This window comes from Notolepis coatsorum (assembly GCF_963971535.1).
Source record: "Notolepis coatsorum genome assembly, chromosome: 10".
Classification (NCBI taxonomy): domain Eukaryota; kingdom Metazoa; phylum Chordata; class Actinopteri; order Aulopiformes; family Paralepididae; genus Notolepis; species Notolepis coatsorum.
This window is the reverse complement of record NC_140174.1, coordinates 23,875,054-23,894,507: the sequence shown is the minus strand read 5'-3', so window position 1 is coordinate 23,894,507 and position 19,454 is coordinate 23,875,054. Positions and strand designations below refer to the sequence as shown.

The following is a 19,454-nucleotide window of genomic DNA, read 5'->3' as shown; positions in this document are numbered from 1 at the left end:
CTAGCGCCCCCTATGGACCAGCCGCCACTGGGTTAGAGTTGTTAGAGGTGGTCTAGGTCTGGTTAGGGGTTAGAGTCAGAGGTAATAATAATAATAATAATAATAATAATAATAATAATAATAATAATAATAATAATAATAATAATAATAATAATAATAATAATAATAATAATAATAATAATAATAATAATAATAATAATAATAATAATAATAATAATAATAATAATAATAATAATAATAATAATAATAATAATAATAATAATAATAATAATAATAATAATAATAATAATAATAATAATAATAATAATAATAATAATAATAATAATAATAATAATAATAATAATAATAATAATAATAATAATAATAATAATAATAATAATAATAATAATAATAATAATAATAATAATAATAATAATAATAATAATAATAATAATAATAATAATAATAATAATAATAATAATAATAATAATAATAATAATAATAATAATAATAATAATAATAATAATAATAATAATAATAATAATAATAATAATAATAATAATAATAATAATAATAATAATAATAATAATAATAATAATAATAATAATAATAATAATAATAATAATAATAATAATAATAATAATAATAATAATAATAATAATAATAATAATGCAGGACCTGCTCAGAAGTCTTTAATTGGCATGCAATTATCCTCAACACACACACCGGAACACACACGCATGCATTGTCTCTGTAGGATCGCCGATGCGATTCGTCTCTGCGATTAACCCATCCCGTCGTCCTTCCCCCCCAAGGGCAGCCGGGAGCAGACAGGCGTCAATGTGAGGTGGTCTAGGTCTGGTTAATAGAGGCCATAACCAGACCTAGACCACTTCTAACTCTAACCCCTAACCAGACCTAAACGGTCCACCTCTAACTCTAACCCCTAAGTTACCCTAACCAGACCTAGACCACCTCGAACTCTAACCGCTAACCAGTTCCACTATCCAGACCTCTTCCATGTGGCATTTTAACACTGACCTCAGAATGTGATTTTATATAATGTTTTTATGCAAGCAGATTGTACGTCAGTGTGTACGTCTACTACTAGTACTACTGTGTGTTCTGTTTACTTAGTTTACAGTATCCTGTTGTTATAGAATAAACCGCTGCCAGCAGGCAGCAGCCCAGCACTGACCATCACCAACCCTAACTTAGGGGTTAGAGTTAGAGGTGGTCTAGATCTGGTTAGGGGTTAGAGTCAGAGGTGGTCTAGGTCTGGTTAATAGAGGCCATAACCAGACCTAGACCACCTCTAACTCTAACCCCTAACCAGACCTAGACCACCTCTAAATCTAACCCCTAACCAGACCTCTTCCATCACCATGTGGCACTTTACACACCAACCTCAAAATGTGATTTATCATTTTATATGTTTATGCAAGCAGATTGCAATCAGATTGCTACTGTGTGTACTATACACTATTGTACTGTACTATTATATTTATCTACTCAAGTAAGTTAAACTACTACTGTACTGTGTGTTTGTTTGTTTACAACACAGACAGTATCCTGTTAGTTAGTGTTTGACACTGTTACTGGTTGCTAGTGTTATTTAATATTTCAAATAAATCGCTGCCAGGTGAGCAAGGCAAGAGATAATGTGACTGTCTTATTAAGTTATTTCTCCATTCACAGATTGACAGTGAGTGACTGAGTGCACCCTTCCTGTGTATTACTTGCCGCAGACTCAGATTCCCCTAGGTTAAAAAATAAATACGCAATTTAAATCAGAATATGTTCCATGACTTCTGACAAGTTTTTTTCCATTGACTAAAAATAGACAAAATGTCATCCGTTTTCGTTGACTAAATCTAGACGAAAACAAAAAAGACAAAATTGAGACAAAAACTGACTAAGACTAAAATGTTCAGACATTTAGTTGACTAAAACTGACTAAAACGAAAAATAAATGAAAATGACTAAATATGATGAAAACGAAAAAGGAGCACTTGACACATGACTAAGACTAAAACTAAAATGAAAATAGCTGCCAAAATTAACACTGACTGTATTGTACCCATTCTGCAATCTGTTAATAAAGTTTTCAATCAATCAATCAATCACAGTACACACGACTATGTGGCGGCCCTAAGATGTGTACTGTACTTACTGTACGTACTACTATAGGGCAGAGCATACAGTATCTACTATCTCCTAATGAAACAAGTAATTCAAATAATATAAGCCTATTGTTCATTCATTACACACGTAGGCTATAGTGTGCGTGTGTGTGTGTGTGTGTGTGTGTGTGCTGAACAGGTGGCCAGGAGCACTCAACGAGACGGTATAAATATGGAATATTAAATTAATACTATTAATTCTATTCCACTATAGATATATCCACGTAATTCGTTTTAGTTCTTATTTATTTATCCACTGTCATTTGCAGTGTTATTTTTGGACATTACGATGCCTCTTGAGGCATGACTGTAAATGGAAAACAAAATGTTTTATGATACAAATATTGTCATATTTATTATTATTGTTATGATGAATTAATTCCAAGGATGCCTGTAGAGTTGAAGGTTCTTCCTTCTCTTGTTGCATTTAAAAGTATGATCTCCAACCACTGTGTGTCGACTTGTAACTGTCTCAGCTGATTTTTTATTGTTTATTCTTATTTATTGTGCCTATATGTATGAAATTGCTGATAAATATGTATTGTAAGCTCGTCGTTGCTGTAAAATGTCAAATTAACCTTTTAGCCACGTTGCTAAACAGTAAATGACCAGATGTTCACGTTGACTGCGATGCTACAGTAAGCTCGTCTTGGATAGTTACCTGTTATCGCTGACCACAGGACACTGGTAGGACTGAAAACAACAACTGGTATAGGACAACAACCCCACTGGTCGCCAGGTGCTGCAGGGCAGGAGAGCTGGATGTTCCTTGACAATACTGTACCTTCCTCAGACACTGTTTGTGTTGAATAGTCTCAATAGCAGGGAGTGATGTACTGGTGATACGTTGGGCGGTTTCCACCACCTCTGCAGTGCCTTCCAGTCCGAGGCAGAGTGAATGAATGAATGAATGAATGAATGAATGAATGAATGAATGAATGAATGAATGAATGAATGAATGAATGAATGAATGAATGAATCAATGAATGAATGAATCAATGAATCAATGAATCAATGAATCAATGAATCAATGAATCAATGAATGAATGAATGAATAAAAACTTTATTTAACAGATTGCAGAATGGGTACAATACAGTACGGCTCAATACACACAATTTTTAATAATGGGATGCAGACCGGAGAAAGACGTTTGTCTTGTTTACATCAGGGTCCCCCATTTTCGATTCATAGCAGTTGGTACGTCTGCTTTCGATGGCGCACCTGTAGAAGTTCACCAGAATCTGAGGGAGACAGGTGGACTTTCCTCAGTCTCATCAGGAGGACGAGGCGCTGGTGAGCCTTCTTGACCAGCCTACTTGAGATGTGGACTTTTTGAAGGAATTTGAAGCTGGATACAGTATTATCGGTACGAAGATGATAACAACGACAATGACTACAACAACAATAATAATAACATTATATTTGCACGCTCAAAACTCAAAATCCCCTGCTTTACCAGAGAAATAAATCCATATTAGAACAGAGACAGAGGAACAGGAACAGAGCTGCCACAGAGATGAAGCTAGGAGTGTTCTATTAATAGTCCATTCATTGTCCCAGAGTTGCAGGAGACCCCGGTGATACGGGAGCAGCCGGAAGTACGACACGCGTGAGAGCGCTCTACTACCTCGCCATGGAAACCCTTCCAGTCTCGACCGACATAATGTACAGGCCGGTGTCATTTCCTGCAGGGGCTTTCTGCCAGTCACACCTTCACCTGTGCCCTTGAGACGCACCTACCAAAAAACCCAGGATGTAACGCAATTCGTCCCTCACGCCATATGCTAGAGTGAGTTGTCCGCCTGCAGGACCCGCATATCACTCAGCAGGTGATAATTAATCAAGTTATCAAACCCAGCAAGCATCCGGTCGACCAGAGTCGGGCCAACTGGTGACGCATTTCAACTTGCCATGAATTTGTTTTCAATTTCAACCCCAAATGTGAATTCCGACAAAGGAAGACTTCCCAGAAACACTGAAGATGCTGTTAGGGGTGTTTACCAGCTTTTTTGCATGAAACAACATTGATCTAAAGATCCTGTTTAAGCTGTTGTTGGCCAATAAACAGCTTCTTGGAAGCGGGCAGCCCCTGTCACAGATGGTGTGTTGAGTTCAGCTCACAACGCAACAAATCAGAGAGCAATATTTACTTTCTTCGAAGAGGTTACCCCTTTGTTGATCTTTAGATGATCGGTTGGCGAGCGGCGACAATACAAGGTCGGCATCCAGATCTGCAAATGGCACAAGTCTAGATACGGATTAGCAATGAGATGCTTTCCAAATGTTACAAAGGGCACATTTTGTAAATGTCCAAAAGCCACAATCCCACACTCAAAAGGAGCCAGAGAGAGACCTCCGAGGGCACTGTGAGAGGGAGGGATGGAGAGACCGAAGGAGGGATGGAGGGAGGAGGGGGGGGGGGGAGAAGGACAGCACAGAGAGCGCTCTGTTTAGAGAGAAGAAAGACAGAAGATCGAGTGTGAACGGCCAGCGTAGGTAGATTGATCACCGGACAAACGGCTCTGAGAGAGGTCCGAGCGGAGGGAGGGAGGGAGAGCGGCGGAGCGAGAAAGAGATAGTCCAATTGACACGTTAACTGTATACCAGGAGAGCAATAGAGTAGCAGCAGAGGGTCCCTGTTTGCGTTTTGGGCAACAGGAGCGTTGCAGAAGCCAGGAAGAGAGCAGCCAAGCAGGTCTGGGATGCTGTGAGGACGTGTGCCAAGCGATGGAGCTCGAGGGAGCCAGCAGGCGGCTGCGATTAGTCAGGTACAGCAATATGGCATGTTTTACGAGGTACCAACACATGATGCTAGAGAGCAGCGTGGAGCAGTAGGAGCAAACATTTACTGCGGGAGATATTTGGGGACGATAACTGTTTTCGTCAGTCTATGCTAAAGTGTGTCAGTTGAATGAAATCACACGTGTTGAATGTATCCCACAGTATTTCGTTCAATCCATTTATCAGTTTAATGAAGTCTGCTTTCACAGGAAAACGCATGGTGCTCTGTCAGTATGACATGTCAGGAACTGTGAAACAATATACTGTAAGGTACAGTTAGTAGGCCTGCTGTGACCCAATTGTCTGTGGTTGAAATAGACGGCTGTGGGGCTTATATCCTCAGCCGGGGTGAGCTTCAAACACAACAGTTGTATGTACCCATCACGTTTTACATCTCATCCCAGCTTTGCCTTCTATGGTTGTAGATTACTTTATTACAGTGGTGGAAAGTAACTTCAGTATTTTTACTCAAGTACTGTACAATTTCAAGCTACTGTACTTGTACTTTTCGTATTTGTTTTTAGTATGTATGAAGATTATAGTATACTTTCACATTTGAAGCCTGTCAACTTCCAAGAGGACGTAATCAGAGCAGCATAACTGGACCACATACCACTTTAACATAACCTTCAATCAGAGCAGCATTGGACCACATACCACTTTAACATAACCTTTAGATGTCAATGGATCGAGGATTGAATGCTCCCAAGCACTGGAATACACAAACGTATGTATGTAGCAAATACTTAAGTACAATTTGAATGGAGAACTTTTATTTTTACCAGAGTATTTCTACTTTGACTTAATTAAAGGAACTGTGTACTTCTTCCACCACTGGTTTATTATGCCTCGTGGAGAAATAGGTTTTGCTGCAACTGATCCTTTGCTAACTAGGGCTGTCACTAACGACTATTTTGTTATCGATTAATCAGTTGATTATTTTATCATTTAGTCGATTAATCATTAACCATTAATTTACCAGAAAAATCTATTTCAATTGAATATTTCAAAATGTTTAATGAGTATCCTCATCCTTTTTAGCTTTAGATTGAAAAAACTACCAGCCAGAGAGATTATTACCGGCCATAAATAGATTTTTAGTATATTTCCATGAATTATTATATTATGTATTGTGTGTTATCTCTCCACTCCACGCTATGGTAGTGCTTGTGCCAGCACAGGATATACGATTAAAATGTATTTTTATATATATAGGCTATATACATATTTAAATCAATATCTTCCTTTTGAATAAAATAGGCTCAGGAATCAGGATTGTTAAAGCTAATTAGCCTAATCCATGTGAAAAAGAGTAGCATATAGTACATGCACACACACACACACACGAGAGAGTAAAATGGGTAAAATGTGAATAACAAATTGTAAAGCACTTTGGATAAAAGCGCTATATATATAATTTTTTTTAAAGCAGCCATTTGAAAATCATCATTTGAAATGAGCTCATAAAAACAAGTACCTTTGACACAGAAAAATATATTCGACAGATTAATGTTGCTGTATAGTTTGTTTATACTTCAGAACTATTGAGACACCTGTGGGAGGAACGGTGGTGTTGACAGCAGGGACAGCATTGGTCGCTAGCATACTTTTTGATTACCTTAGATACGGTAAAGAGGTAACTGAAACTGATTTATCCTGGCCTGTGAGCTAGCTTAGCTTAGTAGCAGCTAACGTTAGTTTAAAAGGTTTTAACTGCGACGGGCATATAGTAATGGCGAGGATATATATGCATGTTATGACTTTGAACGTCTGCCATTTCCACCGCAAAAGGCACATTTAACAATACAACGCGTCGATCATGAATATGCAAATCGACTAAATGTTCTCGTCGACTACGTTGACGAATCGTGACAGCCCTATTGCATACATCACGATAAATAACATACATAATACTAACATAATAGTAAACAATAGATCCAAAGAGAGCACATTCTATACATAATATATAAAAAAATAAAAGCGATGGCAATCTTAAAAACAATGACAGTGTGTAATATACTGTGTACAATACCGTTTCCTCCTTAGGAAATCGCCTCGGGAAAATCTCATCAAGAGGGTTAGGGGGGCGGCCTGCGTCACCGCTAAGACCCATCGAGGTCGAAAGCTCGAGAGGGACGACTTTGTTGACTTTTGAAGGACATGTAAATGAGGGAGACATGCAAATGTTTTGTTTATAAGTCCTATGAGTTTAGACAGACAGAGAGAGAGACGATGACGACGGTCCTTGTGCCGCAGCCCTTGATGTATTCACTGCGCTCTGTGTCTAACCTACACGGAGTCCTCGCAGCATCACAAAGCGCACTCTGTGCGGTACACAAACCCACCGTTTGTCCTCTGCTCTCTGGTCGCTCTTTAGCATTTCGCGTCCCCTTCCTCCGAGCAAAGTGACCCCCGCTGATTAAGAAGGAGATTTTCCAAATATTTCACGACACCCACATAACCCCCTTCGGCTAGCGGCTCGCTCTGCTCTGCTTCCTGACAGTGGCTCGCTTTGTTTCTCTCTCTCTTCGCTCTCTATTAGGGGGATTGTTGTTGATAGTGGGCTAGTTCGCTAATGTTAACCATGGAAAATGTCCGGGGTCACCTGCAAGTGCATGTGGTTGCTTTGTTTTCAGTTGTTTTCTCGTGAATCCTCTCCTTTATCTCTGTTGCTGTTGTCCGGAGGAAGAATATCTATATGGAGTGTCAGGTGGAGACAACAATACAAACAATACAAACAATACAGACCTCCTTACTGTCTATACTACCATGTACTACTGTAAACTACTGAGGAGTCGGTCACAGTCAACCAGCACCTGCTAACGGGTCTGACCCTTTAGCTCAGCTAAAGGGGCCGTCTGTGGATCCTATGGTCCCAGGTTAAAATCCACTGGGTTACATTGGTGACAGAGGTGGGATCTCACTGGCCTGTAAATCTGTATTCAGGTTCACGTAGCAATGGGGGTGCGATCTCAGTGCCTTAACCCTGGGAAAGTGCGCTCGTGGATGAAAGAACGTGCAAGGACACACTTCTCGGGGGGGGGTAGGACGACTGAAAACTACTAACGAGACGGTCGCAGTCAACCAGCACCTGCTAACGGGTCTGACCATTTAGCTCAGTTGGCGAGCCTGTGGATCCTATGGTCCCAGGTTCAAATCCACTCGGTTACACTACTATGTCAATGCTACTATCTAACATGCTACTATGTCTATAATACACTCCAGATTAAGGCTCTAATTTGCCACTGCAATACCACTTACCCTTAACCGCCAGAGGTGTAGCCTATCCTCTTGCCGACTTGTTGCACACAATTTGTAAGTCGCTTTGGATAAAAGTGTTTAGCTAAATGACTAAATGTAAATGGAGGGGGATGCCTTTAGGCCACTGCTTTAGCCTGTGGTGGAAATGAAATAAGTAAAATGAGAAATACCACAAATAATATTCTGGTGAAAGTGAAAGTCCTCCAAATAGCTCAAATGTGTACTTAAGTGCAATACTTAAGTAAAACATATTTAGCTACAGTATTTAACTTCAGAGTTCAAAGTTCAGCTACCACTGTGTTTGTATTTTGCTATGTTTCCGAAGGGGGAAGATTACCCTAGTATTAAAGGAGGCGTTCACTATTTAAACATCACCTGGCATGATGTTGACTGGTCTGGTACAGGCCACGAGTTCAGTTCACTGATAGCTTTTGTAACAGGCAATATGAGGCAAGCCTTTTCCAAAACAGGAAGCTCAGAGTATAATCAGATGTTACACACTGTGGAAATGGTTGCAAACCATACTGTACATCGACAACGATCAGACTCAGAGAAGTTATGGCCTAGCTGTATACAAGTAAAGTATAATACAGGCCAGAGGTGTAGCCCAAATGTTTTTACTGTACATACATACATACATACATACATACATACATACATACATACATACATACACATACATACATACATACATACATACATACATACATACATACATACATACATACATACATACATACATACATACATACATACATACATACATACATACATACATACATACATACATACATACATACATACATACATACATACATACATACATACATACATACATACATACATACATACATACAAAATGTAACTGCAATTGGACATTTGTTATTTAGGAATAAAATAAGTAGGCATTCACTTCTTAGGTCTAACCATACCGGTAGCTACTGTGTCATGTTGGTGTTTGTGCAGTATGCCTTGTAATAAGCAAGTTACCTCAAAATCACTCCTCAAATAAAAGTAGACCAAATAGAATATCCTGTCGTTCTCTGGAACCCTTTGGCGGGCCACATTTTGCCCGCGGGACCTACTGTGTTAAAGTTACTGAGTCAGAGCCTCCTCTGACGTGACACACGTGCAGAAAACCCCCAAAATCTCTGACACACCGAATTCCAAACCCCTCCCTTCACATTTGCTTCCGACATACATGCTACGTCTCCCACCACGCTCTTTTATTTTGGTTTTCGGTCCCACTCCCTCCGGTCTGCACTCTTGGGACCCGTTCCCATGAGCATCATGTCTCGCATTCCACAGCCCTCTCTCCCTCCCCTGCCGCCAGATTGGTTTTCACACTCTCCCATAGCCCCTCCCTGCCACCACGGCGGTGCAGCTGTCACCTGTCAGTTTCACCGTGGGGATGCAGCGACGGCCTGTTATGGCTCAGAATAGAACTGTGGGCGACGGGGCTGGTCGGTGTGGCAGGGAACGCACAAGACAGCACCGACTCGGTCATGAGAGAATGAACAGTCGACCCGGGAAAAAGCCTTGGCTATATGGGAATGTGTCGGTGACACCTCGTACGTGCTAGGAACACACGGCGTGGTGGTGTTGGTGTTGATGGGATTAATTGGACTGGAGCAACGTGGAGATATTCTGGTTTGTACTGTATTCTTTTATTTATAGTACATACAAGTAATGTAGGAATTGTCTGATACAGTATTGGTGAGGCCTGAGGATTTGGCCTGCTCTAATCTGATTATTCAAATGTACAGTGATAGTTGGGGGGATTACTGTGCTGTGTGTATTGATTATTTGTTCAGCAGTATTTGGTATATTATCAGAGATTCTCTTGATACTACACTCAACAGTTGTGGTAAACTATAAGCAGTTCAGATGTGGTTCTTATTATATATTTATTTTTTTACTGAAGTCAGATTATTATCGATTATTACTTTGGATTGGGGTCTAACCACCACCCAGTAATTATGGATTTTTAATGAACCCAGAATGAAACTTGATTGTGGATGTGGAGTCACTAGTCCTAGGAAAAAGCATGGCTGCTATTGGTCTGAATGCAAGCTCGATAACCAGGAAGAAATGCCTCCATTGGTTCATCAGGTTTGAACAGGAAACAGGTCCTTTCAGTGGTCCTGATGTACTGTAAACACTCAGGCTTTTACTCATTTTACTCACTATCCACCTAAAGATTAAAGTATTCCATTCATTCTAATCCAAGATTTCTCACTAATATATATAATTTCCCCTCTGCTTTGTTTATTTTCCAATCTAACTTCTTGCATCATCTCATCTTCCATACCTATATTTTAACCAGGTTTATATGTTGTATATTCTATTGTTATACGTGTTGGCCTATAATGTCAATCTGTCTGTGTTTGTTGCAGAATGGAGGATCAGGACAGAGTAAGCCAGGCATCCAGTGTGATCACCATTTCCTCCTTCTCAGTTCAAAAAGTTTGTTTTGTTTGCTTGCATGGCTGTCTTGTTATTACGAGTACCAACATGTATGGGTTTACATTCTGCCACATCCATAAGACTGTTGTGGAGGCGATTTTAAATGCATAATGTGGAGAATTATACTATGCCTTAATTGTGGAGAATTCTACCAGTACTGTGAAGCAAACATGCTCTTGAGTGCATGGCTTGAAACACGTTGCTGCTTTTGTCATTTGTAGTCTGGATGTAAACCAGCATGAGCCCGATTCTGTCTCCATGGCTCCAGGTTACGTTCACACTGCAGGCAAAAGTGGCCTGAATCTGATTTGTTTGCTCATGTGTGACTCAGATCTGTTTTTTTCATGACAGTGTGAACAGCACAAATCACATGGAATCTGAATCTGGAATATTTTCAAGTCTAATTTGTGCCACTTTCATATGTGGTCCTAAATCAGATACAGGTCTGATTTTTTGCAATGAGACCTCTGTCTGAACAGTCATGTCAGAGTTCATGTGACTTTTCCGTCACTCTAGATTGACATCCATCACAATTCTGTGGCGGGAGTCACTCTGTGAATATAATCATGGGAGACAGCTGTGATGGAGGCAGTCAATGGAGGAACAGTGAGGTGTTCACCTTATAAGTATTTGTGGTGATACTTCTGTACAAGCAGAACTGTGTTTGAAAGCATATTGAGAGAAGAAATGTCTCTTTCACCTCCTCGCCCCCAATATAATCTGCTCACCAATTATCTGGCCTGCACTGCAATTTATAAATCAAACCATAAACTGTGACTTCAGTGTCCTCCATGTTTACTTTCATCTTCATTATTGTTCATTAGCGCATGCGGGTCAGTTCAGGAGCGTGACCAGTTCACACTGGAATCTAATATTGGCCACATTGTGAACAGCCAAACAAAACAAATAAATCTGATCTGAGCAATAAATCTGAATTGAGCACGCAGGCTTGCAGTGTGAACGTGGCCCATGTTTGCTTCACTCTGTACTGCTAAAGTTTACAATTTAAGTGCATAAGTAATTCCATTCTGTGTTTAATTTTCTTTTATCCAAAATCCATTGGAATGTTTCTCTCCCATCGCTGTGAGCATGAGGCTGTTCACAAGCACAACTGCAATGCTGCATGTTTCAGCAATTGTGATGTTGCATGTTTTCATTGAGTCTTCTTCTGTTTTGTTTTTGAGGAAGGTCATGGCAATGCACACATAGTATATGCATTTAGAATACTTCATATTTTAACCCTTTCACTACCACACTACAGAAGGTTAACCTTTCACTACCACACTACAGACGTGTAACCGGGTTAACCTTCTGTCGTGTGGTTGTGAAAGGGTTAACCATCTGTCGTGTGGCAGTGAAAGGGTTAACCTTCTGTATTGTCGCAGCGAAAGGGTTAACCCTTTGGTAGTGTGGTAGTGAAAGGGTTAATTTGTTAACAGGGAGGCAGTGACCGGGTGCAAACCTTTGGGAAAGGAGGCAGGGCATCCAAGAGAGACCCCAACTGTGCCGTGGTCATCAGAGGATGGCTCAATAAGAAGGTACCGGTCCACACCGCATCCTCGCTCTCCGTCTTATGCTTTGTCTTTGAAGCAGTCAACGCTGTCTGCGTTGTGTGTAATACAAGTTTGCCTGTAAACACAGACAAATTAAATACTTTTTTTGAGTTTGTTTTTCGTGAGAATATTGATTTAAATATAGATTGAACACATTCCTTAAACATCTGAATTACATGAGCACCATGTATCAGCGCTAATCCCCCCTCCTATATTCAGGACAGCGCTGGGCTGAAGCTGTGGAAGAGAAGATGGTTCGTCCTCTCAAACTACTGTCTGTTTTACTATAAAGGTAGATGCACATGTCAGACGATCACATTGATGCACATGTCAGGCAGGCGGTCACATTGATGCACATGTCAGGCGATCACATTGATGCACATGTCAGGCAGGCGGTCACATTGATGCACAGGTCAGGCGATCACATTGATGCACATGTCAGACGATCACATTGATGCACATGTCAGACGGTCACATTGATGCACATGTCAGGCGGTCACATTGATGCACATGTCAGACGGTCACATTGATGCACATGTCAGGCGATCACATTGATGCACATGTCAGACGGTCACATTGATGCACATGTCAGGCGGTCACATTGATGCACATGTCAGACGGTCACATTGATGCACATGTCAGGCGATCACATTGATGCACATGTCAGACGATCACATTGATGCACATGTCAGACGGTCACATTGATGCACATGTCAGGCGGTCACATTGATGCACATGTCAGACGGTCACATTGATGCACATGTCAGACGGTCGGTCACATTGATGCACATGTCAGACGGTCACATTGATGCACATGTCAGGCGATCACATTGATGCACATGACAGGCGATCACATTGATGCACATGTCAGACGGTCGGTCACATTGATGCACATGTCAGGCGATCACATTGATACACAGGTCAGGCGGTCACATTGATGCACATGTCAGACTCTCACATAGCACAGTAGTCAGCTTGTCATGCTGCTGGTTTCTCAGTCGGTTGTTCTCCGAACGCCCTCAGACAGCAGAGAGGAGTCCGTGTTGGGCAGCATCCCCCTGCCGAGCTACAACATCCTCTTCTGTACGCCGCGAGAATGCAAGAACAGGAAGCATACCTTCAAGGTAAGTACGTTCAGGGTTTTTTCCCCTTCCACATTTAAGATAAGATATTCCTTTAGCAGCATGGGGGGAGGGTGGAGGGGAGGTGCAGGTATGGACAGGGTAATAGTAGAAAGACATAAATATAGGCAATGCAATTAGATCTGAATATAGAAATATGAGAGAAATAAACAGTGTAAACAGTATAATTCACTCTAAATATAGAAATGTGAGAAAAATAAACAAAGGTGCAGATGAGTGTATGTATGCCCTATCACTTATATTATACATTACAATAAATATTTGAATCTGAATATATGCTATGAGTACAGGTAAGAGTAAAAGTATACACACGGTGCCCTAACTGGCGTGATATACGTCATACGCTGTAGTCCATGCATTTTTTTTTTACGAGTCAGACACACGTAAGACATTCCTCATAGTGATTATTGTGACCACAATAATAGTGATCGTTGTGATTGACGTCTGCACCAGGTGGTTCACCAGGGGATGCGCTCCTACTTCTTCAGCGCAGACACTCAGGAGGACATGCTGGGTTGGGTCCGAGCCCTCGGCCAGTCTGCCGCTATGGAGCCGGACGGCTCGATCAACAGGTAGGACCCCAGTCAGTATGTTACACGCTCAATCTAATGTTCCATAGCATAGTGTGAAATGTAGGGGGAAAAAACTAAACGAACAAAACTAAACACTAACCTTCTTACTGTCTTCTACTATCATGGGGGTCATCCCTATGTTCCCCGGGTCCTATGTTCCCCCATTGATTGATTGATTGATTGATTGAAAATTGTATACATTTTTATTATTTTATTAATTATTAATGTCCGCCTTGTTTCGAACTGGTTAAGCTTAGGCCCTCTTTCGAAGTTGGTTAAGGTTAGAGTTTGGAATCAGGGCTGGTGGTCTGACTATCTATCGCTACCGGGGAACATAGGACCCGGGGAACATAGGACCCGGGGAACATAGACATGCTCCCCTATCATGCATATCGTCCTACTATACTAATATGTCTTTACTACTATTGTGGTGGAAATAGCCGAAGCTAATGACTTACTCAGTCAAAAGAGAGTAAGAGACCTGGTTAATACGATGTATTAACTCAATCAAAGTATCAATACAAAATAATCAGAGTTAGGCTGGATGACTCTCACGAGGCGTTTAGCTATAGGACACCACAGGAAGAGAGCACCTCCCCACCGGATCTTCAAACTTCTTTATACACCCAACACTGGAAGGGGTGGGGGTCACAGTAACACACAACGTATAGGGGTGTCGTGACATTTTGGGGACATATGGAAAGGTGGGGAAGGGTTTGTTGGGGTTAAGAATAAGGGATGGGGGTAGGAAGGAAAGATGGGTGAGGAAGATCAAAGAGTCATCAAAAAGGGGGGGGAAGGGAGTCTTAACCCCCACAGACACCAGTCAGTATGTTACACGCTCAATCTTTCGTTCAAATCTTTTTGTTTTAGACTACATTTACATTTACATTTAGTCATTTAGCTGACGCTTTTATCCAAAGCGACTTACAAGTTCTGTACGACAAGTCATCAAGAAGGGTACAACTCTATCAGCTGAGTAAGAATGTTCATCAAAGTGTTTAGTGTTACAGTGTAGGTTAGTTTATTAGGACAAGTGCATGACAGTAAGGTTAGTTAGGGTTAGAGTTTTTTTTATTTTTATTATTATTATTTCAGATAATGGTTGAAGAAGTGCGTCTTTAGTCGACGGCGGAAGATTGGACGGGTTTCGGCTGTCCTAACTGGGGTGGGTAGTTCATTCCACCATTGTGGGGCAAGGACTGAGAATAGGCGGCTTCTCTTTGATGACCCTCCCGGGGCTTGAATAGGAGTAGGTCTGAGGCGGCCAGAAGATGCAGAGCGTAGGGGTCTTGAGGGTGTGTAGTTAGAGACCATTGACCGGAGGTAGGCGGGAGCGGTTCCCTTTGCCGCACGGTATGCTAGGTCGAGGGCCTTGAAGCGGATACGTGCAGCAATGGGGAGCCAGTGCAGGTCCCTAAGAAGTGCGGTGACATGGGCCGACTTCGGTAGGTTTGAGATCAGGCGGGCCGCTGCGTTCTGAATGAGTTGAAGAGGCTTGGTGGCAGTGGCCGGGAGGCCAGCGAGCAGTGCGTTGCAGTAGTCGAGGCGGGAGATGACTGTTGATTGGACGAAGAGTTGGGTGGCTTCTTTTGTCAGGAAGGGGCGGATCCTTCTGACGTTGCTCAGGAGGAATCTGCAGGTTCTGATTGTCGCTGCGATGTGAGCAGAGAAGTTCAACTGGTCTAAAAGAAACACTAACCTTTTTAATAATAATAATAATAATAATAATAATTCATTGATTTTGTATAGCGCTTTTCAAAGACCCAAAGTCGCTGACAATAGGCAAAAAAGAAAACAAAGAAACATAGAACCACAGGGAAACGGAGAACAATAAGAATACATTGATTGATTGATTGATTGAAAACTTTATTAACAGATTGCAGAATGGGTACAATACAGTACAACTCAATACACACAATTGTTAAGGGGATGCAGACCAGAGAAAGATTTTCGTCTTGTTTACATCAGGGTCCCCCATTTTCAATTCATCAGGACATATATGACATACATGACATACAGATATACAGTACTGCTACATCTATACATTTATGATAGCAACATTGTGATACAAAAAGAGTCCAGAAAAGAGTATATACATTTGACGTAAAAACTGTACATTGGGGGAGGTTGGGGCGGTGGGGTGGGTGGGGAGGGCTGTACATTGGAGGTGGTTCGGTGGGTGGGGTGGGGGTAGGGGTGGGGTTGGGCAGGAGGGGTGGGGGGGGGGAACACTGTACAACTGCACAAGCAAAACTGTACATTGGAATATTGACAACCATACTTGGTCATTTACTGTACATTGGAGGGGGTTGGGTTAGGACATTTACATGGGCCAGTTTCGAATTGCAGTCTCCCGTAGGTGTTCTTTGAGAGTGTTTTTGAAAGTGGGTAGTGATTCAGATTCCTTTACAGCTTTGGGTAGGGCGTTCCACATTGATGTGGCATAATTGCGAAACGTGTTTAGTCCCTTGTTTAGTCCCCCGAATCTGGGTTTAACATGATTTGTGGAGCTCGCTCTGGTGTTGTGATCGTGGTATTCACTGACCTTTGGGAATGTACATTGGTCGTGTAGTGTATCTTGTAGACCAGGCCCATTGCAAGTTGCTGTACTCTGTCGTCTACTCTAAGCCATCCTAGGTTGTCAAAGTGGGCAGGGGTGGTAACAGGAACATAAAACCATGAGTAAGGGATAACAAATACTGGAGTGTGTAGGGGAGACAGTCGGGAGGAGAGTCAAGTCAAGTCAAGTCAAGAGTTTTATTTGTCACGGCATACGGATATACAATGAAATGCGGGTGGTCTTGCCCGCAACGATGTGCAATTGGTACAACATATAATAGAATCCAATACAAAAATGTGTGCAATAAAATTGTGCAATAACAGGTAGCAGGTAACAATAAATTTGTGCAATAACGGGTAACAGTTAACAGTAATAGTAATAGTAGTGAGAGTAGGGGAAAACCAAGGGGGGTGGGGTGGGCAGGAGAGGAGAGAACGTGGGGCAGGGGAAAATGGTGGCGGGTTGGAAGAGGGTGGTTATGGGTATGCTAGGGAGAACAGATGAAGTCTGATTTGAAGGTGGAGAGTGAGGGAGAGTCTCTGATGGGAATGCACGGTCACCAAAACTTTTGAGTTTGGATGACGGGACAGTGAGGGAAAGAGTGGAAGAGGACCTGTCTTCTACTATCATGCTCTTCCTACTATACTAATACAGTATGTCTTTACTGCTATGCACTCAACATTGCAGCACCCAAGTTTCAACACTGTTTGATGAACATTGTTACTCAGCTGAAAGAGTTGTCGTACAGAACTTTTAAGTTGATTTGGATAAAAGCGTCAGCTAAATGACAAAATGTAACAACAATGTGTTAAAATAGTGTAGACATCAGAAGTTCTGATAATAGGTAAATTGTCTCTTAACTACACACGCTCAATACCCCTACTCTCTGCATTTTCTGGCCGCCTCAGACCCACTCCTATCCCAGCTCCTTTGGGGTCATCAAAGAGAAGCAGTCTATTCTCATTCCTTGGTCCACAATGGTGGAACAAACTTCCCACCACAGTCAGGACAGCCGAAACCCGCCCAATTTCCTGCCGCTGACTAAAAACAATTCTTCAATCAATATCTACTCAAACTACTAACCTTCGTACTGTCTTTTACTATTATGCACTTTGCTACTAAGGAATCTATCAATCTACCTTGCCTACCTACTATGCTAAGACTGTAGCACTCAAGTTTGACACTGTTTGATGAACAATCTTATTTACCCTTGGCTGCCAGAGTTGTACCCTTCCTGCTGACTTGTTGTGCAGAACAAGTGTCAGCTAAATTACTAAATGTAAAAGTAAATAATAACAGGTGAGAACACCTTTAGAGGTGGGCATCCATCCATATCAGTATCCGTTGCTTTTTACCCATACAATATCGACAAATATAATTGTATGTTCAACAGCTGTATTGTAAAAGCAAGTGAAATCCCTTTGACAACCGCAGAGAAGCACTGCTCTCAATTTCTTTTTTAAAACGTTATTTACAGAGGGAAGGTTGATTCGCTTTTTTCCCCCAGCAATGCCCTCACATTCTCTGACGTGTGTGAGCTCCCCTGTACAACCAGCCTGGTAGGCTAATCAGTCTTATTGGTCACAGCTCCACTTATGTGGCAGCTCCACTGGAGCAGTTGTGAACACTACTCATTCTGGGCACAGATCTATCAACAGGGGATACATTTGAGGCATATCAGTTGACGTGCCTTTCACATTTATCCAAGATTCAAGAGGTTCATTTGTCACATACTGTACATACCAGGGCATACAGTGAAATGCGGTTGGCCATGCCCGCTTTGATTGTGCAATAATACTAAATAATAAAATAGACATAATAAACAGGTAATAAAATAGGCATGATAAAATAGACATGCTAAAGTCCTGAGATAATGCAATGCAATGTTAGCTACGAATTAAGGCACTGGGTCCTATGTACACTACTATACAATATACAGTTTTTACTCTATATCCTTATGCTATACTTGCTATTTCTAAACTATACTTACTATACAAGAACCACATCAGTTTTTTCCTTAACACAAGGGGAGCTGTGGGCCATGAGTGCCAGCGCTCTGTTCAATGGGATAAATGCCAGTGTTTTGCAGTGCTAAACCTATATTAAATATTATAGCTATGGATCTAATAACACCGTCGATTGTCAGTGAGTTTCTTCCGGTCAACATGCAAAAAACAGAGAATTTTTTCATCCATACATTTCCGTTTTATACCGTGGTGAATACGAGCATAGTTCCAGAGCGATTCTGTGTAATCCCAGGGAACGCAGCCAAAACAGGGTTTATCTGCATTTCACTATAAATCGTCCCATGTCTCGCCTGGATCAATGATCAATCTGAAATCAACGCTAGATTATCGGTATTATGTTTCCTCATGCATGCAAGAAAGAGTGGGGGGGGGGGGGTCGTGTTTCTATGCTTCGATCGCCACCAACGGGACACCGGCACACACAGACACACGCCCCGATCGCGGGGGGGAAATTATCGGATCAATGCAAGATTGATAATATAGCCCTTACCTTGTCTATGATGTACTGCAAAAAGAATAATACAATTCTCTGATCGCCATTCCAAATACTCATCGCGATCATGTTTCCAACGTAATCCAGAAATGAATATGAACGGGGAGGGGGGGGGCCCTCATCGAGGCAACTGTGGTAACCGCTTGTCTCGCCCGACTGTTCAGACCCCGCCCCCTCGGCCCAGACGCCTAGCCACATTGTTTCAAATGGAGTGCAATAGCGGCCGCAAGGCGTTAGGCGGCAGTATTGGCCGTTTGCGATCTCAGACACGTTCAGGACAACCTGCACAAGGTGCCTCGATGGATTATGAATGGCAATAGCAAATAAAAGAAATAACGACACAGAAGCGTAGATCTACGTTTCTGGCACTCAACCGCTGGGCCACAGAAACGTAGGTCTACGTTTTCGGCAACCAAAGGGTTAAAGTGACCTT

The 19,454-nt window shown here is 41.6% G+C and overlaps 1 protein-coding gene across 1 annotated transcript in view; it reads left to right on the top strand.

Annotated features, from left to right (window-relative positions):
• Positions 1 to 19,454, top strand: part of LOC311235500 (pleckstrin homology domain-containing family A member 4-like) — a gene marked incomplete at both ends in the record, with an annotated part of 44,596 nt that overhangs the window by 5,312 nt on the left and 19,830 nt on the right. The window contains 6 exons of the mRNA XM_084322968.1: positions 4,822 to 4,931; positions 10,602 to 10,671; positions 12,111 to 12,209; positions 12,444 to 12,516; positions 13,248 to 13,348; positions 13,820 to 13,938. Of these exons, the coding sequence (XP_084179094.1) occupies positions 4,822 to 4,931; positions 10,602 to 10,671; positions 12,111 to 12,209; positions 12,444 to 12,516; positions 13,248 to 13,348; positions 13,820 to 13,938 (572 nt within the window). The remainder of the gene's footprint in view (positions 1 to 4,821; positions 4,932 to 10,601; positions 10,672 to 12,110; positions 12,210 to 12,443; positions 12,517 to 13,247; positions 13,349 to 13,819; positions 13,939 to 19,454) is intronic.